The 25,225-nt window shown below is 40.1% G+C and overlaps 1 protein-coding gene across 5 annotated transcripts in view; it reads right to left on the reverse strand.

The window, feature by feature from the left end:
* The window catches only part of NEK11 (NIMA related kinase 11), a 135,061-nt gene that overhangs the window by 103,606 nt on the left and 6,230 nt on the right, over positions 1-25,225 (reverse strand). For all 5 annotated transcript variants that reach the window (XM_045579297.1, XM_045579296.1, XM_045579298.1 and 2 more), the window contains one exon: positions 2,545-2,710. In XM_045579297.1, coding sequence (XP_045435253.1) covers positions 2,545-2,710 — 166 coding nt within the window. The remainder of the gene's footprint in view (positions 1-2,544; positions 2,711-25,225) is intronic.

A 25,225-nucleotide genomic window follows, 5' to 3' on the forward strand; every position in this document is an offset into this window, starting at 1 on the left:
ATATCATCGAGCGTGAAATAGACAAGTCCAACCCTTCCCACTTTTTGCCCCGATAGTCATATGTTCTCTCTCTCCAGAAGATATGTGATCACACCTATTCTCCATTTTGTCTCCTAATCTGACACCCAGATATGGAGATGCCTTATCCTAACCCAAATGGAAAAACCTCAGGCAGCATCTGACAGGCCACTGGTGTAGTACGTCTTTAGGTGTACCAGCAACATGAGGTAGGACAAAATACTTTTGACATGTATGACTGGTAGAAGTTCCAATATTTTATCCTTTATCATCAGCCTTTGACAGAAATGAGATGGGAAATAGCTGGAAGCAAGTGGTAAAGAATGTGTCAGGGGGGGAAAAAAAAAAAGAAATTTCCTGAGTGCTTATTTATCTGTGGCTCACAGTGTGGGTCCGCGATGTAGCATAATAATGAGTCAGAAAAGATGAATCCCATACATTGAGAAATGAGATGGTTTATACTATGTATAAAGTGCTGAGTGCCAAAGAGAGAAAATGCTATGAGAGGGGGAACAAATGGGGAGTGATTTCTAGTCAGGAGATTGTGGGGATCTTTGTAGAGGAGGTGGCATTTCAGCGCAGCCTGAGAGGATGGGAGGATTTGAATGTGTGGGGCTAGGAAGGACATTCTAAAGGAAATGGCCCACGCACAGACTAAGGGGTGACATTCTGGAAGATGGACAGGAAACAACAAATAGATCCATTTCCCCTGAGTGGGGGAGAACAGAGACACCAATATTGGAAATATTCTGCCACTTTAGTAGTTTTGGAACTATTCCTGCTCAAAGATTTGGTTAGATCTTAACAAGAGCTGTGAGAGTTCTGTTGTTTGCTTTTCACATTCATAAGATGTGTCCAAAGGGTGGCATGGTGGCTGTAGTAGTCTCATTAATGCATTTATATATGTATTAAATTAAATTACAGCCCGGCTGGCATGGTTCAGTGGTGAAGCGTTGACCATGAACCAGCTGGTCACAGTTCGATTCCCAATCAGGGCACGTGCTGGATTGCGGGCTCAATCAGTAAGTGGCGTGAAGAGGCGGCTGATCAATGATACTTTCTCATCATTGATGTTTCTAATTCTCCTGTAATAAATAAATTAATTACAGAAGGGGAAACTTGGGAGTTAAAAAGACCAAGCATTTCAATGGTGATATAGCATTTTCCTGGAGTGCAAGTTTGGCCCTCTGCCCTTTTCAGAATTATTATTTTAGCTCAATAAGAAGAGGATAATGCCAGGCTGTGCTAATTAAGAGCGAATTCGGGTCTGAAGATGAGAAATACGCACACGTCACTCCTCAGGAGCGAAGGAAATGACAGCTGACAGCTCAGCGCGGGAACCCTGGAAGCCGCAGAAACCCCACAGCTGCTTCCAGGCCCGCCAGCTGCTGTCACTATGGCAACGCCCCTCCCCAGGGAGCAACTCAGCCCCTGGAAACCACCAGCATTTAGAAATTAACGCAGACGAACCTGGATTAGATTCTGCACGAAAAAATAATTCGTACAGAACCATTCTTAGATGTCTAAGGACATACTTGGGACACATGGGGTTACATTTAAATATGAATCGTGGATTTGGTGGGCGCTTCTCAAATGTCAGGGTGCTTCAGACTCAGCTGGTGCGTTTGTCAAAACACAGATGGCCAGACCCCACCCCTAGAATTTCTGATTCAGCATGGCTGGGGTGGTGGAGGCTGAGAACGTGTATTTCTAACCAAGTCCCAAGTGATGCTGATGTGGTCTGGGATCACACTTTTGAGTGAGAGCCACTGATTTTGATAATTGTACTGTAGTTATATAAGAAAATGTCTTTGCTCTTATGAAATACTCATAGCAGTGTTTAGGACAAAGGGACATCTGAACTTCCTCCCAAAAGGCTCATGAGAAACAGATAGATGCACAAAGTGAATAAAGAGAATGATAAACCAAATGTGGAAAAAAGATAATAATTGGGAAATTTGAATGAAGGCTACATGGGAGTTCATTGTATTATTCTTAGACCTTGTCTGGTAGATTAAAATTAAAAAATTAATGCAGGGAAATAAAGTGATAGCTTATCATCTGGATCTGTCCAAGTCAGGAGCAGCCACAAGTTACTTGTGGTTATCTAAATTTAAATTAATTAAAATTAAATAAAATGTAACATTGAGCTCCTCAGTCACACTAGCCATACTTCATCAAGTGCTACAGAGTCATGTGTGACTAGGGACGACTGTACTAAACAGCACAAATACGGGACATTTCCACCATCACAGAAAGTGCCTTTGGACAGTGCTGATGACAGTGAAATGCAGGGCCAGGGAAGCTCAGTGCGCCAAAAGCAGTGGCAGAGGTGGCAGCAATAGTCACGAGCAGTGGGAGTCAGCTGTTTCCCACATAAGCTAGTTTATTCATTGAATGGGGCTAAAGGCAGAAAGTGATTAAATCATAGGCAGGTGGGCCACAGTGGCTTTGCGTGGATTAGTGACATCTTTTTCTATAAACCAGGTCTTTATTAAGATTTTGAGAAGAGAAGGAAACTCTCACCTCACAGTATTCCGTGATGATGCAGAAATTATCTTGCTCCACAAAGCTGGCGTGGAACTTGACAATGGCTGGGTGGTCCAGCTGGGAAAGGAGCTGGGCCTCCAAATTGGCCTGCACAGTGTCATTTGGATTGAGATCTCCCACAGAGATTTCCTTCAATACTTTTCTGCAGCCAAAAAAAAAATTTATATATATATATTGAGGTATATATATATATATATATATATATATATATATATATAGAGAGAGAGAGAGAGAGAGAGAGAGAGAGAGAGAGAGAGAGCGCTAAAAACACACACAACACATTTAATAGATCTAAACTAGTGAGTGGGGCAGGGCCATCTCATCAATGCGCAGGCTGTGACTACTCGTCGCAGGTCTGTGTCCGCAGGTCTGTGTCTCTAGGTGGAGCCTGGGCCTGCCTCTCTGTCCTCACCAGGGACGTGGCTCCCCCAAGGCCTCGGACCTCCACATCTGTGGCTCCACAGTTTTGCTAAAACAGGGCAGAGAAGGAGCTAATCTTGAGCAACATCACTGAGGTGGCCCTTCCTCTGTCTCTCTAGATCAGCGTTTTTCAACCACTGTTCCGCGGCACACTAGTGTGCTGCGAGATGTTGCCTGGTGTGCCATAGGTGCAGACAAGACAAGAATTTTATAATTTTTCACTATTTTGTTTACTTAATATTTCATAATAAAGTAATTATAAAATACTTTCTTTGTGTTTATTTGATTCCTATTCAAGAGAATTACTTTATATATAGTCAATATAGGCACAGAGTTAAATTTTTTAACATTTTCTAATGGTGGTGTGCCTCGTGATTTTTTTCATGAAACAAGTGTGCCTTTGCCCAAAAAAGGTTGAAAAACACTGCTCTAGATAGCTCTATTTCTTTTTGTCTCTTGCACGGTGTCTCTGTTTCTGTCATTTTCTCTTTTTCTCTCTCGTTTGTTTTCATCTGTTTCTGTTTGCTTTTCAATTTCTTTCTCTATCCCTAACTTGGTGTCTCTTTGTCTCTATCTGTCCCTCTATATACATATGAGTGAATATCATGCAATATATACAATGTAATGTCATATAAATATATGTCACTCTGTCTCTGTCTCTTATCGTTGCTTTATCTCTTTCTCTCTCTGCCTGTGTCTCTCTCTGCCTCTGTGTGTGTGTATGTGTGTGTATAATACACATAATACACACACACACACACACACACACACAACCACTTCTCTCTGTTTCTAAACCCTAAAATTTCCCAAATCTATTAGTAGGACAATATCTGTTTATTTTATTTTTTAAACTATCCTCTGCCTTATTGCTACCCAGACACAGAAGAGAAAAAAATATATAAAGATATTGACAGAGGTATTGAGGATCTTGAGCACATATAAGTGGAACAAATACTCATTAAATCCCAAAATTATTAATTTAAAAATTGTGATAACGCAGTGAAGAGTAGACCAAAACATTATCTCTTCCCATCTAAGAAAAAAGAAGCCTGATGAACAAACCAATTATAGTACCCAGAGTGTAAATAAACTAGACTGCTAGGTAAAAGCACTTTAGAACGCCAATTACGTGCAGACATACTCCACTGATTATAAGTAGAGCTGTAGAGGTTCATTAAGGCAAATTCAGTAGGACCTGCACTAGGAATCATTCTTCAAACAGTGTTCTTTAAGAGTTATCACTACGCATATTGATGAAAATGTATTTATATAGACACTCTCCTGATTAAAGGCCCTTTAACCAATTCATAGATTAACCGGCATCCTCCAGTCCTTCCTAATAAATGCTGAGGGTTGCCTTTGCCGAAGGAATGCCTGGAACTAACAGGTGCTCTGTGGCACACCCCATTTCTGTCCTTCAGCTGAGACCTGTTTGCTTACCAAAGTCACTGTGTTTATCTCAAGCTTGTTCATGCCAGTTGTGCTCATTATTGTAAACCTGTGACTAAAATACGACAAACTGACAAAGGATGAGTGTGAAAGTTATCTTTAATAGAAAAACTAAGTCAATGGTTATTAAAAAAAAAACCTGACAAGCTGAAAAAAAAAAGTGGTTAAATAAGTAATTGGCAAGACAATTCTAAAACATTGGTTAAAAAATGTAAAACTCTAATATTCTTTTTGAATGTTCTTCATGATCTTCCCATTCTGAATTCATCTCCCTCCCCCAAAAGACAACCAACAGCAGGCACTGTTTCCACAACGAGGGGTCCAACTACACTAGAAAGGACGGCTCTTCACAGGCGCTGCCTGGGCACTTACATGCGTCTTTAAGGCTGCAATTTAGGAAATTGGAATATTTGGTCCCCTTTCCCTCATGGTGCTTTCACATTGATTCTGCTAGTTACAGAACACCCTAACAGCCACTACTTAATAATGAGGTAGACCCTAGAGAAATGTTTGCTTGATAACATATTTTATGGAAAAACCTGTTCTATCAAGAATTTGGCTAAAAAAAACTTCATGTTGCTTAGCTGGCATGAATCAGTGATTGAGTATCAACCTGTGAACCAGGAGGTTATGACTCAATTCCCAGTTGGGGCACATGCCCAGGTTGTGGGCTTGATTCCCAGTGTGGGGTGTGCAGGAGGCAGCTGATCCATGATTCTCTCTCACCATTGATGTTTCTATCTCTCTTTCTCTCTCCCTTCCTCTCTGAAATAAATAATTTTTTTAAATAAACCTCCTGTTATTGAGAATGGCAACTCAGTATACATAGTACAGTTAGTATACAATAAGGAGCTTGAAATGGCATGCACAGCTATGTTTTTTGTAACTTCTGAAGACTCTGAAGCAGCAGGCAGAGCTCAATGACATCTTCATAGTGCTTCTCCAGTAATTCATGGTGCCCCAGCTGACATGCAGTTGTAAAAGTCACAGTGGTTAAGCATGACAATATAAAGCCTTACACAAACTTGTAATATCCTCTTGCTGTGAAGAAACAAAGGTTATAAAAAGCTTCAAGGTACTTACTTTTCTTTGCAAACATCAAGTTTTGTGCAACAGAGCATGAGATTTTACATATAGTTACCTGAGCCTTGCCTGGCAGCCTGATGATAAAGCATAAAATCTCATTTGCCCCACAGCTTAGCAGATGAAGGTAGGACCATTAAGACAAGTGATATCTAATACAATCATCTCCGGCTGACACACAGACACTCCTCACCGAAAATGCTGTCACTGAGCTGACAGAGGGAGCTCCCATTGCATATCACTTAATATGAGATCCAATCAGACAAAGAAAGCATGGAAACTCACCAAGTCAAGGACAGCTTGTCACCTGCTCAGGGACTCTCCGCCTGTCACCCACTCCTAAGTGACATGACAGGTATTTATTTTATCAGACTCTTCAACTGTTGGGGAGAAACTTTATGACAGCAGCAAAAACGGCCATCCCGCCAGGCGCCTCATTTTGCATGATTCTTTATTTCTAGAATCTTCAGTGAACTGACAACCCAGGGTCAAACATAGCTCATTTTATTCCCTGAGAATTGGCCTACCTTTTGTACAAACAGAACTGATGATATTTTTGAGATGTTCACCAAAGCTTGTTTTCCCCCAAAAAAATCTCCTCAGATTCTTTCCTATTTTCCCCATTGAAGCAGCAGCACATGGGAAAAGATGATACCATTAACAGTAGAGAATATGAATCAAATGCCCAGTTTAGAATTTTCCAACAGAGAGACCAAGGGCAAAGAGAAAAGACATGGTGGACATCTGGTCAATGGGGCAGTGGCCTCCCTGTCCCCAGGTGAGAAGGAGACCCCCTGGACCAGATGAAGGGAGGCAAGAAAGTTAGGGACTGCTGAACCCTTGAAAAGAGTCCCTGACCTCTAGGCAAGGTCCAGAGAGCAGGGGAGGAGTAGAACTCCAAGATGGGGAAGGGGGCCTGAGGGCAGAACTATGCTCTTTCCAAAGCAGCCAAAGAAAATAGCAGGACCCTCACATTTCCTGGGGTTCAGAAGGGGGCAGGTGTGAAAAAAAAATATTCAAGGGGAAAATAAGCCGGTGGGCCTAAAAGAGCTTGAGAATCTCCAGTGAGGTCTACAGGAAGTGGCAGTAAGACAGTCCACACAGCCACAACCATCTCAGTGAGAGCCGGTCAGCTGGTGAGGCCAGAAGACTTCCCAGTTAGCCTAGAGATAACTAGCCACAGTGCCTTCCCTTGTGATTTCACCATCAACAATCAAGCATTGCAAGTACTAGTATACAGTTAAGTACCTACTGTGTGTCTATGGAGGAGCGGGCTCTGAGGATTCGTGGTCCCCTGCCCTTGTGTCTCCTGGGGAAGGCAGATATTAAGCAGGTAGGTATGCACAGGTGTGTGTTTGTATTTTTAAAAACTTCAGATCGAGACAAATGCTATAAAGTTAGGGTAAATGATGACATCCTGATTTAAGATGCTCTGAGTCTCTAAAGTGATCGCAGCTACTGTACCCACTGAGGGCAATGTCACAGGAAACAGATTTTAATCTCAGCTTAAATGAGAGTAAATTTTTTTTTTTGCTTATTTGACTTTGTTTTGATTCAGCATTCATCTGTTTGACAGAAAGATAATTAAATCTGCTCAGGACTTTTAAGAGTTTTCATCCATCCAGCAAGGCAGCAATTATTTTTAATGAATTCTTTCTCAAATGGTAAAATCTCATTTTTTTCTAATTTACAACAAAATATAATTTCTGTATAGACATTTTTGAAAACAAAACATATGGAAATTATTACCTACCATTCATCATAGAGATAATCAACGTTAGTATTTCTTTATATTTCCATCTTTTTTCTAGACATTTTTTTAACAGTAGAGGCCAAACAGTTTACACAATTTGCCTGCTGCTATATTCACAAGATGTTATCATAGCTGACATCGGTCATTTGTGACTGCCAGTATTTTTGGATAATATCCCTACAATAGTAATAGATCCCTGGATTGTGCACCCTATCTTTCCCAGATAGATAAAAACAAACAGACAACAAACAAAACCTACCTCTCCCACCTCCCTTGCATTGTGGTGTCCGTATCTAACCTGGGTTCCGTCAGTCAGCTACCCCCATCCAAGACTTTGCCTTGGGTGTGAGTTGTGTGAAGAAACGGGAGACATGGGGCCTCCCATTCACTAACACAGGTGTCATCAGAAACAGTATGCCCTTAGGGCAGAGGCAGCAGGTCACTTCAGTGGGGTGGTTCTGGCTGATGTTTCTGGAAACTGAGCTGTCAGCCTACCCCACTGCCACTGTATGTTATCTGTATTCTGCCTGAACCATGCAGAGGGTGGCTGCTCTTACCTGCAGCTGGGAGCCCTGACCAAGGCAGTTCTGTATGACATAGTACATTCTATGTGTTAACATGAATCACTGTTAACACTTTGGGGTAATGAAAACTGAACCTCCAATTAAGCTCATTAGGTTATTATTTATTTATTTATTTATTTATTTATTTGAATCTTAAAATTTAAGCTCTTCTAAGGAATTTTAGGCCATGGTATTTATCATTTACGGTAGGAATATCATGAGTGGAAGCATCCTTTTGAAAGTTATTTTATCCCCTTTAATATGACATGTAACTTTAAAATATAAAGGGCATGAAAAAATGTAATGTCAGAGAGTGATATGTATTCAAAAAGTGGCTCACTGATTTAAAAAAAAGAAAAAAAAAGAAAAGTCAATTACCAACAAGACAAAAATAAAAAGTGTTGGGAGAGGATGTGGAAAAAAAAGGAGCCCTATAGACTATGGGTGGGACTATAAATTGTTAGCAACTATGGAAAATAAAAAAAAAATTTAAAAAAATTAAAAGTGGAGCTACCATATGACCCAGCAATCCCTCTTCAGGGTATCTACTCTAAAAAAAATTGAAGCCGAAGCCGGTTTGGCTCAGTGGTAGAGCGTCGGTCTGCGGACTGAAAGGTCCCAGGTTCAATTCCGGTCAGGGGCATGTACATTGGTTGCGGGCACATCCCCGGTAGGGGGTGTGCAAGAGGCAGCTGGTCGATGTTTCTCTCTCATTGATGTTTCTAGCTCTCTATCTCTCTCTCTTCCTCTCTGTAAAAAATCAATAAAATATATTTTTTTAATTGAAAACATTTATTCATAAAAGTATATGTACCCCTATGTTCATTGCAACATTATTCATAGCCAAGACATGGAAACAACACAAGTGTTCTTCAATAGAAGTTAGATAAAGAAGGTATGGTATATGTAGACAATGGAATACTACTCAGTCATAAGAAAAGATAAAATACTGCCATTTGCAACAATGGATGGATCTTGAGTGTATCATGCTAAGAGAAATAAATCAGACGGAAAAGGACAGGAAATATGATTTCATTCGTATGTGGGATATAAAACATAAGGCAACAAATGAAAAAACAAAACAACAACAAAAAACTCATTGACATAAACAACAATATGATGGTTATCAGAGGATGGAAGGGACACTGAAGAAGGCAAAGGGGTTAAAAAATGGTGATAGGAGATTAAACCAGGTTATAAGCACACAATGCAATATACAGATGATATAATATTGTACACCAACCTGCTGGAGTATAGGGGCCCTCGTGGTCAGAGAGAGGCCTCAGGCACAATTAATTGCAGGTGCTGGCAGTTAGGGGCTGGGCTCATGGATAGGAAACATTAATAGCCCAGGGGATACAGGTAGGGCACTCCACCATCTTCCATAGGGATAAACATAAAGAACATTTCCTCCATTAAATTCTGGTCTATTTTATCAATACTCCTGAAGACAGCTAGGATATTCCTGCAGTTGGCTAGACAAAATAAAGTGTCTTGAATACTGAATTATGAAACTGCAAACTAATTATAACCTATAGATAAATTCCATTTCCTAAGCTTTTTAAAACTGACTTAGTTCACAAACATATTAGCATCATATAGGAGTATTACATACAAATAATAAGCAAAGAATAAATAAGTAATAATAATTAATAATAAAGATAAAGATAATAAACAAAGAACAAGAGTATGAGTATTTCAGACATTTCTGTTTGGCAAATATGCTATTCTTGGCTCCTGACTAGATTATATTTTCAGTTGTGGTGTCAAATCCCATGCAGTGTTTCTCTGCTGGAACCATAACAAATTATACAAGGTGCCGTTTCCTCTCCTAAGTAACAGAAGAGAGGAAGCAGCGAGATCAGCAGCAGGAGGTTTGAAGACAAATACTGCCTACATTTTGAGATTGTCTTAGGTACTGTAACTCTGCAGGTATGACTTTATGTATGTATGGGCCAGTTTTTAATAAGTTCAATTGTGCAAAACTCATTTGATTCAAAATTTGTTAAATAACTGGGTAATAATATGCCTTAAAAACAAAAATAAAAACTGGTAACATATGACTTATTGAAACAAATCATTCATTCATTCCATCAGACTTTGAAAGGTACTGAGCTGAGAGAAAACAAACACCCTGTTTCACATCAGCAAGAAAATTAAGGAGCATGACCGTGTCAATAAGGATATGAAAGAATAATTCACCCTAGATAATCGGGTTAGCTTTTGTTACGACTATTATATGCTCCAATTTTACAATGCGTGTTAGGTTAATATTCAGAATGCAGTACTCTAATACAGAATTCTTGTCAGCGTTTCATTTTGAGCATTACAGAAAAACACCACAACTGTGGCTTTCAATGGGAAAGCCAGATGTGATGCAAAGCCCACCATGAAATCAAGATACAGAGACAAATTGAGTTTTAAGAAGCAACAAAAACTAATTAGAGCTCTATTTCCTTCACTACGTAAAACTGACCAAGGATAAGTCCAGTTTAAAGTAAAATTAAATTATGATCTAGGCAAGAAGAAGGTTGGTGCTCCAAAAATAAAATGAAAAAAGAATCTAGGTTGTCAGTGAAATAAAGTGCCCTAATCTGATTGGTAGCAGGTAGATGCTGGTTGGCCTCAGTTAACATTCAGACAGACAAAACAGCAAAAAAAAATTATATTTCTAAATTTCAGTCTCTAATTCATCATCATGGTAACTATAATATATGGACTTGTGCTAAATTTCTCTCTTTTATTGAACTACAGCATAAAGCAGGTTGTCATTTTATTTAATTTTTGATATGTAAAGGAAGGAAAATAAAGCTTTATATATGAGCATACTTCCATTAAATGGTTTAAGCAACTGATTCTGGGTCTTATATTTCTGCTTAGTGCTTATACAAAAAAAAAAAAAAAAAAAAAAAAAGCATCAGAAAGCCAAGGCTTACGCTACTAACAGAGCTCAAATTAGAACCTACTACTAAGAAGGATCTAGTTTCCCTGAATGAGAGCTTTGGATTCAGGCATTGATTTGTAACCTACAAAAAGTTACCGGCAACTAAGAAGAGCTTTGAGACAGGGGGACCAGTGGCTAGCCCGTCTCTCATTACACAGGCATCATGAGTCAGGAGGGCAATGGGGAGCCTGGCTGACTAAGCACATAACCTCAGTGTGTGCTGCACCTCCCAAAGGGGGCTGTGCAGAGTCCGCCCTGCCTGCCCAAGGAGTCCCCAGGGAGACCCACTCCTCAGGTCATCACCCTGACACCTAACAAGGCCATGAGCACAGCTCTCCACCAGCGCTGTTTCTAGAGACTCTGGGATTTAACTGAGAATGAATCAGAGTGTTGTCATGTTCATACAATGAAAGGAAAAAGAACTGTCAGAGTCATCAAGCGTGATATCTGAAGAAGCCTCCAAGAAAGGAAACAGGGTGGTAAGAGCAGCGCTTCTCAGGTTTTGCTGTGCCTGTGAGTCATCGGGGGATCTGCTCCAGGACAGGCTGGCAGGGGCCGAGGTGCCCATCTCTGACAAGGTCACTGTGATGCCCGAAGCTGCTGGCCCGGGAGCACACTGTGAGCCAGCGTGTCCTACAGGTAGGCTCCAGAAGACTGCCATCACTGAGAGAGTTGATGGGCCTAGAGTTTTCAGGAAGCTTGGGGGACGGTGGGTATGAAGAGCAGCCCGAGAGAGAAGGCATGTGTCCAGGCAGCGAGAGATATTATTTGACAACAAAGGCTTCGAACCACTGATGGTCCAGCCCCCCCCTCACTTGACAGATGAGGACACTGGAACCCAGAGAGGCTATGAGACTTGGCCACGGCCCCTCCTGAGAATATTTCACAGCCAACCGACAGGACCCCCGAACTCCAGTGTGTTTTAAAGCACCTTTAGGGAAATGGCCCTTCCAGTTCAGGCCCATGCGCTAAAAACTGTGGTTTGTCTTGGTTTCCTCTTGCTCTGTTCCCAGGAGTGATAAGGTGCAGCTGCCACTGACCCTTCAAATATGCCTTGTTACACAATTTATGACTCTCTTGTATTTATACTCTGCCCCATTCCACAGAGGATCTGACATAACTTGTATAATAAAATTAAAAAATGAGACCAGCAGGAATAGGTAGAAATGGGAAGCAGGGAAAAGCAGATGCTCATATGCGGCCAAAAATGGCTGTTACAGTTGAGCTTCAGATTGAATTCCAAACTTCGTGGAATGTAGTATTACTACTGCTGCTGCTGTTATTTATGATCATGCCATAGATGTAATTTTTGCCTATCATAAGAGAGAATTTCAACCTCTGATCCTTCAGGACATAAATTGCCTTTCATTTTAATCACACAGCAGTAGTGGTTTCCTCAAAAAGCCCATTAGTGGTTATTTTAAATAGAACTCTTTCAGAAATAGGATTCTAATGTACATATGGGATAAGACACCTTGATGTCTAATTTAGGCAAAGTTTCTTAACTCTTACCTTACTACAGTTTCTAATTTCAGAGCACCTGAACTGTACAAGACACTCTTCCTGTCTGAGACACAGCCTCTGCCTTCAGGGGGTTGCACTTCAGTGGGATGGCAGAGACAAATAATTACAAACTATAAGAAAGCAGCAGGATATTCTTTCATTTATTAAAAGGCTTTGAACAAAGGCTTCAAATCACTGATGGGATGGATGCCAGTGGCATTACAAGAAGGAGCATCTGGCCAATCACATGAGAAAAAAAAAAAGAGAGTCAAAGGTCAATCACATAAAAACATCCAACCACTAAAATAAAATATTGGGGTTAATTGTGACAACAGCAGATGCCGTATAAAAAACAGTTATTTGGCACCAGGCACTGTGCTAAGACACCCTGAAATGAGGAAGGTGAGATAATACACTCTTGGAATGAAGAAACTGTGCCTTTAAGTGAGGCTCAGACCCTCATTTAAAGGCACAAAGTCAATAGAGTAGGAAACCACATGAAGTAATAAAACTGAGACCCCATTTCTGAATCCTGGGAACCTCACCTCTGTGGGATCCACAAAGTCAGACCTAAGTGAGCTGCACACTGAAACACAGTCTGTACACCAAGGGCGATAATATGAATAATAGGGAGGAAAAGCGCATGTTTCAATTTTCATGAAGAGTGTCTTTCAGAAATTGTAGAGCAATTCTGACATGAATCTGTGGCAAAGTTGAAGACTGTTTGCATTTAGAACACAAAGCGGAGGCCAGCAGGGGCTTGCCTGGGCTATGGAGAACAAAGCTCACTAAATTAACCTCACTTCTTTCTGTGAGAGGGTCATTTGATTGGTAGATCAGAGAGAAGTAATTAGTCGTGGTATCTCAAGATTTCAGTCTGTCTGATAAATTCATGTTAACAGATGTTCACGAGAAGAGTCTTGTGATAGCCCCCCCCCTTTTTTTTTTTAAATATTTCTTTATTGATTTCAAAGAGTAAGGGAGAGGGACAAAGAGATGGAAACATCAATGATGAGAGAATCATTGATCAGCTGCCTCCTGCATGCCCTCTACTGGGGATCGAGCCCACAACCCGAACATGTGCCCTTGGCCAGAATCGAACCTGGGACTCTTCAGTCTGCAGGCCGACACTCTATCCACTGAGCCAAACCGGCTAGGGCCTTGTGATAGCCTTTTAACATAGGGAGATGCGATCTTCACATGGATTGGATTCATGGCTGGTTGAACAAGTGGCCAAACAGGCTAGCGTCTTGGGTCTCGGGCCACTTTGCAGATGCTCCCTCTTGTAATGCCACTGGAATCTATCCCTAATAATATCTTCACCAACATGTTATTAATGACTTGGGTGAAGATCCAAAAGACATATTTACCAAGTTTGTAGAAGACACAAATCCAGGCCAGTAATCAACAGACATAGTCAAAGTGACTGAAGAAGCTGAAATGTGAGCTGGAAACCACCCAGGTTGAATTCTGCAAGGATAAACCTGGAGTTTTATAGTTACAGCTGGGAAAATAAAATCTCTAAAAGGAGGGAAATCCACTTAAGAGTAGAATGGCTGATTTATAAAAACTGTGAAAGTGTGTGGGAATAAGACTTGTTGCCCCCCCAAATTCAAGATGAGACCACAATATGATGTGACTGTTAAAAGAGCTCCTGAAACTTCAAGCTGATTTTGAAAGGTCTGAAAGGTTTTAGTATTAACACACTTGGTTCCATTATACCAAGTGTGTTAATACTAAAACCTTTCAGGCCTGGAAGTCTCATTTCAAGGGAAATAATGTCACAGAAGTTATCCAAGGAATGATGATTAAGATTTTCATAAGTCTTAAAATCAGGTTACCCAAGGAATAGAGAAAAGAAAGGTACAGAAGTATATTTTGAGCAATAACTTATGAAAATGTGCTAGAAATGCTTCCTGTGGCATTCATTGAATACTTAAACCCATGTAAAAAGTTGTTATTTTCTCCACTTTACAAGTGAGAAAACTGAAACTGATAGTTTAAGTAATTGTGTGAAGTAAATGGAGAAATTTATATATGAATGCACAAGAGTTTGACAGAATATCCTTTTGCTAATGCCTCACTCCTAAGTTATCCTGGGAGACCCTGTCTGCAAGGGCTGGGGTGGGGGCAGCTACCCACTTCCAACAACTTCTATCCCAACACCGGGGCACCTATCCATCACAGTGTGAAGTACCTCCAGCAGAGAAAGGCACACAACGAGAGAGCCAGAGAGAACCAGCCAGGGATTTCACAAGCATCTCTACTGACCTGAAGGCCGAGAAATGAAGTTAAAGCCCTCATGGGAAAGCCTGGGTGCCATTTCTCCCCACCCACATTTACCCTTATGTCCCTGTAAAACAGCTCCAACTCTCCAGATAAAGGACTGAATAACCATACTTAGGTCTCTCTGCTCTAGTGCCCACACATGGACATCTATGCAAATGAAAGTGTATCCCTGTGCTACTGAGAAAAACAAGAGCTTTAGGAATGGGGTTTGCTCCACAAGTCCTTCCAAGTTCTTTCATCTGAGTTGTTTTTGTCACCCAACTGACTCTTTACTACCATTTTCATACCAAACAGAATATGAACTATGGACTAGCATTTATCAGACAGATACTTTCTGCTTTCTTTTTGTTTTATTCTTTCCATGGCATGTAATCATACTTTAGTTAAATAGGGGTGTCGAACTCAATCAGAGAAGGGGCCAAAATCTAAAATCCAGCCTAAATCGCGGGCCGAATGGTTTACTGAACAGTCATAAACTGTCATTGTGATGGAAACGCAGCTGAGTGCAGTGATGACAGCGCGGTGCGGGCCACATTGCAAGGCCTGTCAGGACGGATTTGGCCATGTGCAAGTTTAGTACATTATAAAATTTTAGTCATTGCCTTTCTCCACAGCCCCATCAGAAAGGCCCTCCGCCCTGAGAACAGACAGTTTGTTGGGTTTGCTGATGTATCCCAGGCCAAACCAGCACCTGAGTTAATACATTGACCAAAGACTGAATGAAGACATTCCCAATGTAGGTTATTAAAGATAAATACTGCTTCCTACTTAATGACAGAATGACTCTGCTGCATTCGGCACTTGGCTGATACAAACTGGGTCATTTATTTCTTCCTGCAGGACCTGAAAGGTGAATCTTCACATAAAAAGAGTGACCCCTTCTCCACCTGGGAACAGGGAGACAACATGGCTCTCCTGTCCCCAGGGGCTGCCATGGCCTGGCCGGTTTACTAAAACGTCAGCCCTGCCTGAGGCTGGGCTTTCTGCTACATCTGGAAAGAGAGGCAAAGTAAGTTCAGCTTTGGAGTGAGGAAGAGGGAGGGACAGAGAACAAAAGCTGGCCCACTGCACCTCTGCTGGTTTCACATAGGAGGGGACACCCATCAATCTAAGTTACAAAGCCCATGTCCTCAGAGTGGGCTCGGATGTCCTTCACTGGAGGAACCTCCTCTGCCTGCAGCTCCTCCAGGTTTCTCTTCTGCATCAGGGCTTATCACTAACGTGGCCAAAATGGCTGCAGATTCAGGGAGGGCTTCAAATATGGACTTCTGACAAGAGCTCCAAGCCAGGTGACCTACCCTCCGTCTCAGGGACCCAACGACAGCTCCGACAGGTGCTCTCTACAAGACTTTCGATGTAATCCCCATTTCCGGGCCACCCCGACAGCAATACACTAGGAATTGAATGTTATAATAATTCTATAATTACGTTTTAGTATAGTCACATAACATTGTGGGTTTTTTTGGGATTTTTTTGGTGTTAATTTTTTGTTGTTAAATTTAAATTTTAAATATATCCCATTTTCTTGCTGCCCTGTTTTAGAAAGTCTTTAATAGACTTTAAAAGAAGGGAAGTGGCTTAGATGTGTCTCAACATCTAAGAGACCCTGATCTCTCTCACCCTATTGGCCCTCATAACGGAGCTATTTGCATTCACATCCTACTTTTGGCACAAATGCCAGATCCTGGAAGACAATGGCTGTAGCTGCTTCCTCTCTTTGGCAGCCACCAGCTACAGGCTGGTTGAACAAAACTGCACTTTGCCATTCTCACGGACAGTGAAGAGTTAAGTTTGGATAAATTGTGGCTTTTTCTTTTCAGATAGAGCACATATATATTTTTGTATACACATAAACCAGGAAATGTGCATCTAATATATAAGAAACACCAAAATAATTTCATGCCAGTTAAAATAGTCTGTGAAGATGAAAAAAAATTTTTTCCCAAGTTTATTTCTCAGCTGACTTGTGCTTTACCAAGGAAGAAATTAAAAGTATGATAATGATCTTTTTTTTTTTTTTTTTACCTCTTATTCATTTAACCAATAATATGGAAATATTGGTAGACTAATTAAATGAAGATGACATTATGGGCCCTGAATTAATACTGCCAGTGGAAATACAGCCGCGGCTTAGTAGTTGATCTACATGTTACATTACCACCATCTGCTGTTCATAACAGCGACTTTTAAATAGTGACTTTCATTCTAATTCCCCTTACTGAATCTTCTGTAAATGTAAATAACACCTATGCTTATGACCACTAATTTCAACATGGTGTTCAGGGGTGTCCAGCAGGGTTAGCATTGCCTAAGTTGTGCTCCTCCGCACACTGGTACTAATAAGGAGGGCCCGAAAAGAGGGGAGATCAATAGTTGAACAGATTTGAAGAATCACAATTTATCCCAGTAAATTTAAGGCTCTGAAGAGTCCCTCAGCAAAAAATTAATTAATTAATTAGTTAATTAATTAAAAAAATAAAATAAAAAATAGTGGAATGCAATTGTGGAAAACAAGTGTTTTCTAAACTTGTTTAATCATGGAGCCTCCCCCCCCCCTTTTGTCCCCTCACATATCCTCAATGAGGATATTTTTTCACTGATTTTAGAGCGAAGGGGTGGGAGAGAGAGAAACATTGACATGATAGGGAAACATCTACAGATTGCCTCCAGCATGCAGGGATGGAACTCGAGACCCTTTGGTGCACCTGATGATACTCTAGCCAACTGTGCTACATGGGCCAAGGCTGGAACTCCTTTTTATACAGAACACCCATTAACATGTTCAAAGGCAACAGCATTCAGTGCTCTAGTGCTTAAGGTAAAAGGACACTGAGCCTATCCCAAAAAATCAGCTGTAAATGTTTCATTATATAAAATGCCTGCAGGCAATCTAGACAAATTTACAGCCTGATTTTGCTTGTAAATACTTAGTCACCAGATTTACACGTTTTCTTATATCACTTTCAGGAAAACAGGGGGGCAAAGGATCACTGTCGTCACTAACCCCTCACAGAAAAGTTATTTCAGAAAGTGAAAAGTCATCCCATCACTAGGCCTCAATAACTAGTGCTCCTCAAAAATTTCCAGAAAAATACACCTAAGAGCAAAGAGGTGCAAACTCCTATGCCTGGAATGGGACTATCAAAAGCAGGACATGTCTCTGACATCTCGTGCTTTATTTTAAAAAGTCACACAAGAAATAGTGATGTTTGTGAAATGACAGATGCTTAGGGTTATTCACTGCAGCAGCATTTTTAATAACAAAAGAATAAAAACAACCCAAAAGCACATCTACAGGAAAGTGGATAAATTATACTATGGCCATACAATGGAATGTACTATGCAGCTTAAAACCAAGAATGGAGATAATCTCTCTTCTTCTGGGTGTACTTTCATAGCACTTTTATGATTTTTATATAACATTTGTGAAAAACATGACATACTAACACAGAAAGATCTCCAAGATACTTTTGTATATGAAAAAAAAGCATGAAACCTAAATATGTAATGTGCTAGTTTTTATCAGAAGGGGCAAAAATAAGAATCTATATTCCAGAGTTGCTTTCTACACTAATAAAACAGAAAGATGCAAATTGACCATACCTTCACAATGCTCACCAGCCAATCAGGAGTGAATATGCAAATTAATCTAACAAAGATGCCAGGCCATGGCAAGGACACAGGCATTCCACACAGTCCTAGCCGCTCTGGGCCTCTGAGTAGTGTGGAAAGGTGGAAAGACGGCTCTGGACCAGAGCAAAGGCAGAAAGGCAGGTCCAGCCAGAGCTGGCAGGCAGGGGGAGGAAGGCCCATTCTTGCATGAGCCTCTGGTATAATATATACATAAAGCAACTCTGGAAGGATCCATAGGAAACTTAAAAATTGGTCATCTTTTGGGAAGAAGGGGTCAAGAATGAGAGGAGACTTAAACAGTCTCCTCTTCATGTACCTCTTCATGTATTTTTAAGCCATATAAATGTGTAAAATTAAAATATTAGAAAAATAAAAATTATGCAGAATTTTCACTCCATTCATGACATATTTACATTTATCTTCAAAAATATTTTAAATTACCCGTCTGTTTTCACAACAGTAAAACTACATTTAAACTCCTGCGTGGTGGGTCATCTGGGACATCATATGTTGTCCCAACTATGGGTTTAGGCAATTTAAAACTTGCTTGAACATTTAGCCTTTATTCCTTTTAGAGAACCAACACCAACACAAAAATATCTATAACCTCTACTTAAAAATGCTTGCTCAACAACAGTTTGGGATTTTTCCCTACAGGCTAGAGTTTTTAAAACATGGCAAGGCTGCCCTGGTCAGTGGGTTGGGTGTCATCCTACGCACAGATAGGTTGCCTATTTGATTCTGGTCAGGGCACATGCCTGGGTTGCAGCTCAGTCCCCAGTAGGGGCATCTAGGAGGCAGCTGATTATGTTTCTTTCTCCTTCTTCCTCTCTCTAAAAAAAATCAATAAAAAAATATATCCTCCTGTATAATAAAGACATAATATGCAAATTAACCCACACGACCTCACAAGATTGCTATTTATGACCAGGCCAGCAGGAAGGTTAGTGAGGGATAACCAAATGACTTAACGAGCAGGCTGTGTGGGGCAACCAGGCTGGCAGCGGAGCTGTAAGGGGTGACCAGGCCAGCAGGGGGGGGGGCAGTTGGGGCAACCAGGCTAGCAGGAGTGCAACTGGGGATGATTAGGCTGGCAGGGGGGCAGTGAGGGGTGACTAGGATGGCAGGGAGGCAGTTGGGGTTGACCAGGCCAGCAGAGGGGGCAATTAGGGGTAACAGGCAGGCAGGCAGGTGAGCAATTAGGAGCTGGCAGTCCAGATTTGTGAGAGGGGTCCTGGATTGGAGAGGATGCAGGCTAGGCTGAGGGAATCCCCGATCTCCGTGCCTCTAGTTTTAAAATAATAATAAAAAGATAACATAGCAAGGTTTACCCAGGGTCTTAGAACTCTCATGTGCTGACTTACTTCTTGGAAGTGACCACACAGAAAGTACCATAACACTGAAATGGCAACTCAGAATGTGAAGCGTCACAGACTTCTGCCCATTCTTCAATGCCAGGGTCCAAGGATAAGCCAGACCTTAACAGCAAACCAAACCTCTGCTTTACAGCCTAAAATAACTGGAGTTTCAAACTCTCCAATTATTCCTAATACATATTTTTTAAATGATAATTATAAAATAAATCAGTCTGGCTTAAGCCAAACAATTTCCTATTATATTTCCTAAATTAAAAAAAAACAATTAGGCTTCTTCTGGGTGTACTTTCATAGCACTTTTATGATTTTTATATAACATATGTGAAAAACATGACTTTTTTTTTTTCTATGAAAGCTATGATCCAATAAAAGCATTGATCAGACAGTCAAACCTCAGCGGGAAGGTAGGGGAGGGTGAGGTAAGGGGGAGAGATCAACCAAAGGACTTGTATGCATGCATATAAGCCTAACCAATGGACACAGACAACAGGGGGGTGAGGGCATGAGTGGGAGGTGGGGGGAGGCAATGGGACGATAAGGACACATATATAATACCTTAATCAATAAAGAAGGGGGAAAAAAACACACTTCTTTGATGGAACAGCAAATGTAATATGACTAATGTCAATAAAATGTACTACAAGTACCTGCATTTTAGCCCTGAAAAGAAATCCTAACGACAAGTTCTGTATCCTTGTTTACCTCCTTAGAGTGATTCAATAAACCAACAGTGTCATTAATGTCTCCCAAGTTCTCTTAAAAGGCAATTTTATCTCTAGGCATAACCAGGGCCAGAATTAAAAAGACAGAAACAGCGTGAGGAGCTGAACCAATGCAGCACGGCCAGCAGGGGGCCGCTCCTTACTGCTTTCATCAACTCCCCTTTGGAGGGCTGTTCCCTCTGGAGTCCCTTCAGAGAGACAAACAGGCAGTGGGGACTGCGAGGCCTTAAACCCTTATTGCAGTCTCCTGACGATCTGCTGGAGGTTCCTAAGTGGCAGAACCATTCCACCTTCAGGTTTGATTGCCGTTGTAATAATGAGTTATGAATAATTGATCACTGGACAATAAATTATTCAGGCGGGCACACAGTTTCCAAGGAATCCTGGCGTGAGCCTAGCTAATAGCATAATACGAGCCAGAGGCAGCAGCTGAGGGGACATCCCACAATTACCCCACGCTGCAAAGGCCTGGGTAGTTAGTGCTTCTCAGCGTGGGCTTTCCAATGAGGGGCCGTATTAACGCCTTTTGAAACTGTATAAAGTCTATAAGACCCCAAAGGGTGCCCTGGTTATGGACTACTGAGACCTGGCCTCTTCACCCATCAGCCCAGGACATTTCTCATCAGCTGAGGACAACCTTTGCCAGTTGAACTGAAAACTATCCTGTTTCCCCGAAAATAAAACATCCTCCGAAAATAAGACCTACTTACAGGTTTCCTTCTGAGTGAAATATAAGGCACTCCCCCGAAAATAAGGACCCCCGTAGGCTCTGTCTCGGAATGAAAATTAATTTACCGTAAACTGGTCGCTAGGGCCATGGAAATTAATGACTACATTGAAAATAGAATGGAGAGAAATCAGCGTGGAAACTTTGTGAAACCTAAACTGCAAGAAGTTGTGACTTGGGTAAAGAATTCAGGGGAGAAAATCACTGACAGTTGCATTGCAAATGCACTGCGAGCAGGCTACCTTGACAAGAAGTACTCATTTAAAGACAGTGCTATTGCTAAACATGAGAGATTTGGTTCACTGATTCTGAAGGAAATGGAGTCACAAGAAATTCACCAGGAAATTCAAGAATTGGATTGTTATGATGATGTTCCAGAAGATGATGACATGATTGTCATCGAATAAATGAGTAAATTCTTGATACTGTAGGATTCACAGTTTGTCTGGTTTGTGTTGACAACTATCGTACTACCGTACCGCATACAGGTAATAAATTTCCTTTATTTTCATTTAACAATAAATGTGTACCGTATTCTTCTTCATGGAAAAGTAAGACATCCCCTGAAAATAAGACCTAGCGCATCTTTGGGAGCAAAAATTAATATAAGACACTGTCTTATTTTCAGGGAAACAGGATAGTGTTGAACTGATGTGTTTTTCTGCCACATCGATTTTTCTTTTTGTCTCTCTGTCTCACTCTTTCTGTCTCTCTCTCTCTCTCTCTCTCTCTCTCTCTCTCTCTCAAAATTAATGGAAAAATATCCTCGGATGAGGATTTAAAAAGAAAAAGATAGCAAGGCTTACTTAAAATTCAACTTCACTTATGTGTCAAGTCCCATCCATACCGAACATCCAAATGCTTCACTACCTAAGTGATATTAAACGGCCTTGCAAATCACACCACTCATTGATCCTTCTTGTAATTTTCACCTCTAAAACAATTCTAAAAATAACAGAAACTGCTCCGTAGAGCTCAATAATCATTGTGCTGAAATATCTTGGAAAGAGCACATGAATTAAAAGCAGCTGGTCAACAAGTAGCAAACCCAATGTTGTAAAAAGTGGATGGGCTGACCTTGGCCGGAAACCCACAGTATCTGATTTCTGCAAGGCCCGTGAGATGAAAGACACAGGGAGAAGAGAGAGAGGGAAGGAAGGTCTATCAGGCCACAAATCTTCCTCAAATCACCCCTGGGGAAGGCAAGTAGAGCTGCCTGGTTTTTTAAGGGTTTCTCCAAATCCAAACTAATAGGAAATTAGGGACATCAATCAAACTTTTGTTAAAATGCTGAATGCCTATCCCATATGGAAGAAGCTGAGAAAACTGGCACCCAAATACATTCTAATCAAAGTTTCGATATCCCCAAGTTTCCACTCTTAGAAATTTGGCAACCTAGAACATAAGGCAAAAGTATCAACTTACACTCGAACTTTCTTTCCTCACTTGCTCAGTAAAGGTCATGGGAAACAAAGCCTATAGTTTTTCTCTGAACTAAAAACAAGATTGGCCTGAATCCAAAGATTAAAAAGCAACATGGCTGGTTACTGGTTTGGCTCAGTGGATAGAGCATTAGCCTGCAGACTGGAGGGCCCCTGGTTCCATTCGGGTTCAGAGCACATGCCTGGGCTGCCAGCTCTATGCCGAGTAGGGGGTCTGCAGGAGGCAGCCAATCAATGATTCTCTCTTATCATTGATGTTTCTATCTCTTCCTCTCCCTTCCTTTCAGAAATCAATAAAAAATTATATATATTTTTAAAATTAGCTCAGTCTTTGCTATAATGCATCTTACCAAAAAAAAGTCTTTTGGGGGGAGAGATGGAGGGCTTTAACTATACTACAATCATAAAGTTTTGTTCTTACACATTACACACTCATCCTTAAAGTGCTATGTTTTATTTACTGAATAAGTGAGACAAAATAATGTTTAAAATAATAGGCTTACACAAATCTTGTGTTTTTAAAATGAGGGGTAGTCAGCAATGACAAAGAGACCAGCATATCCAATTACATTTTTAAAATGATTACTTACTAAAATTGCTTAGATATTCCCCAGCTCATACATTTAAATGACGAATTATATTCCTTATTTCCTGGGGGTATATTATTCAGTGTTAGCAAAGCCATTAGGTTCCCTACTCACAAATCCACCCAAACAATACATCAGAATAACAGAGTGGGATAAATAAAGAATTTAAACTGCTAGTCTGAAAATCTAATAACTATATTATAGTGATTTGTCTAAACTCTTTTCCTGTCAACAATCCATCTGCTTTAAATAAATCACTTTTGTTTTCTTTCAAACAATAGTAATAATTTTAAAGCATTTTAAAAAAGACTTTTAGATGCTATTGGCTTCTTTCTAAATGCTTGATGGTGATTCAGTGTTCAATGCTGGCTTTTATTGACCCCCTGCCCAAGCAACGGTGAAACTGAGGATTTCCCTGCATCCTACACATCCCAAAATACATCATTTTTTAGTCATTTCTCATCTGTAAACATTAAAAACCATATAAGAAGCCCGTAGCTTCTTTTATGCTAATATATGCAGCAAAGCAGCCTCAGGAATATGTAAATTATTTACTCCAGAATATCAATTTCATTACCAAGATCTAGATAAGTCAAAGTACCTGTGCACACCCTTGCAATTTCTTCTTTTTCCCTTTCATCTCCCAAACCTTAAATGTTAAAAGATGGCCATAATCTCAGAGATTGACCTCATCCCAGACAGGGAGCTGGCAAAGCCCAAAGTGAAGTACAAGTTCAAATTCATACTTTTCAGATTTACCTAGGAAGAGCCTAAGCCCAAGATTCCTGCTATTTTAAGAGAGTTTTTAATATTCTTTCATATTATAATCCCTCTTAAAAGACTGAAGATTTTCAGGAAAAGAGACCTTATCACTATAATGAAACACTGAAGAAAACTATTTTCTGAAACAACAAAATGAAAGAAATCATTAGTTTCATCCAAATTGCTTTCATAACCCTCTACCATATAGACCATTGAATCTTATTAACTCAGCCCATTCAATCACCTGATTTCCCCTTCATAGATACCCACTGGAGAGAATTCCTGGTCATAGTATAGAAATAATAGCTTTAATAAGTGTACACAGACAGGGCTCAATGTTGGATGCACTAAATCTACTGATGTTCTGCTTACAATTAAAACTCAAAGTAAGAATACGTTAAAATTATTACATAAATCACACAGAAAATCCATGAATAGGTGTTAGTAGGTGCAATACACAAACACTAGCTTTGCTGGAGGCTATCAGCTATTAAATAGAAATTACTGTCACATTCTAAGTCGCTAAAAGCTTATTTCAAATACAAAATCTATGCATTCCAGTAAGAACAATTACTCATTTTTAATTGTTTGACAATGTCAGACTACTATAATCAATGTATTAATTCTCTAAGAAGAAATAATGTCCTTTTTTATAAATAGTGAAAATGTACTCATGAAGGGAAGCTTTTTGGTTCATTTTTTACAATATGAAAGGCAATTTCTCAATATGTCAGAAATAAACTTGAAATGGATGAAGTCCTTTTTTTTTCTTTCTTTCTACTGTAATTACAACTGAGAATCTCAGCAAATGTGGCCATAATTCATAGCTGGCTCAATATACTCCAGTTGAAAGACCCAGAATGCCCATCACTTCTTACTGATTGGAGCTTGATTCTTCATTAATTATATTAAAAAATTTTTTAATGAAATTTGGACAGATTAATAAAAACATAAAATTATGAACTAGCATTAGAACTACCTTTCCTCACACACATTATACCAGAGTTTATATATTTATGAAAGAATATGTTCCCAAATATTGTTTTATGAATTCCATGATGCAGAATAAAATAAAGGAAAAAGCTCTATCCCATTCTCTGCTCATTTTAAGTTTAATTTTACTCTACTGTGATAACTAAAACAGAAATGCCAGATATTTATGCCAAAAAGAAAACTGTCTTCAAGCATAAGTTAATCAAGCGTAATGGCTGTTGACCCTTTTTATTTGCATAGCTAAAACAGAAAGTCAATAAAAATGTGAAGGAATGTGGTAATTAACTTGTAATTAAAATTCACAAATTCACATTATATGAAAAATGTCAGTGGTAGAATGGTGCCCCCAAGTGGCATACTGATAAATTGCAGTGCACTGATGGAAAAAGAAACACTGTAACTTTCATTTTG

This window comes from Pipistrellus kuhlii, unplaced genomic scaffold, assembly GCF_014108245.1.
Source record: "Pipistrellus kuhlii isolate mPipKuh1 unplaced genomic scaffold, mPipKuh1.p scaffold_m20_p_11, whole genome shotgun sequence".
Taxonomy (NCBI): domain Eukaryota; kingdom Metazoa; phylum Chordata; class Mammalia; order Chiroptera; family Vespertilionidae; genus Pipistrellus; species Pipistrellus kuhlii.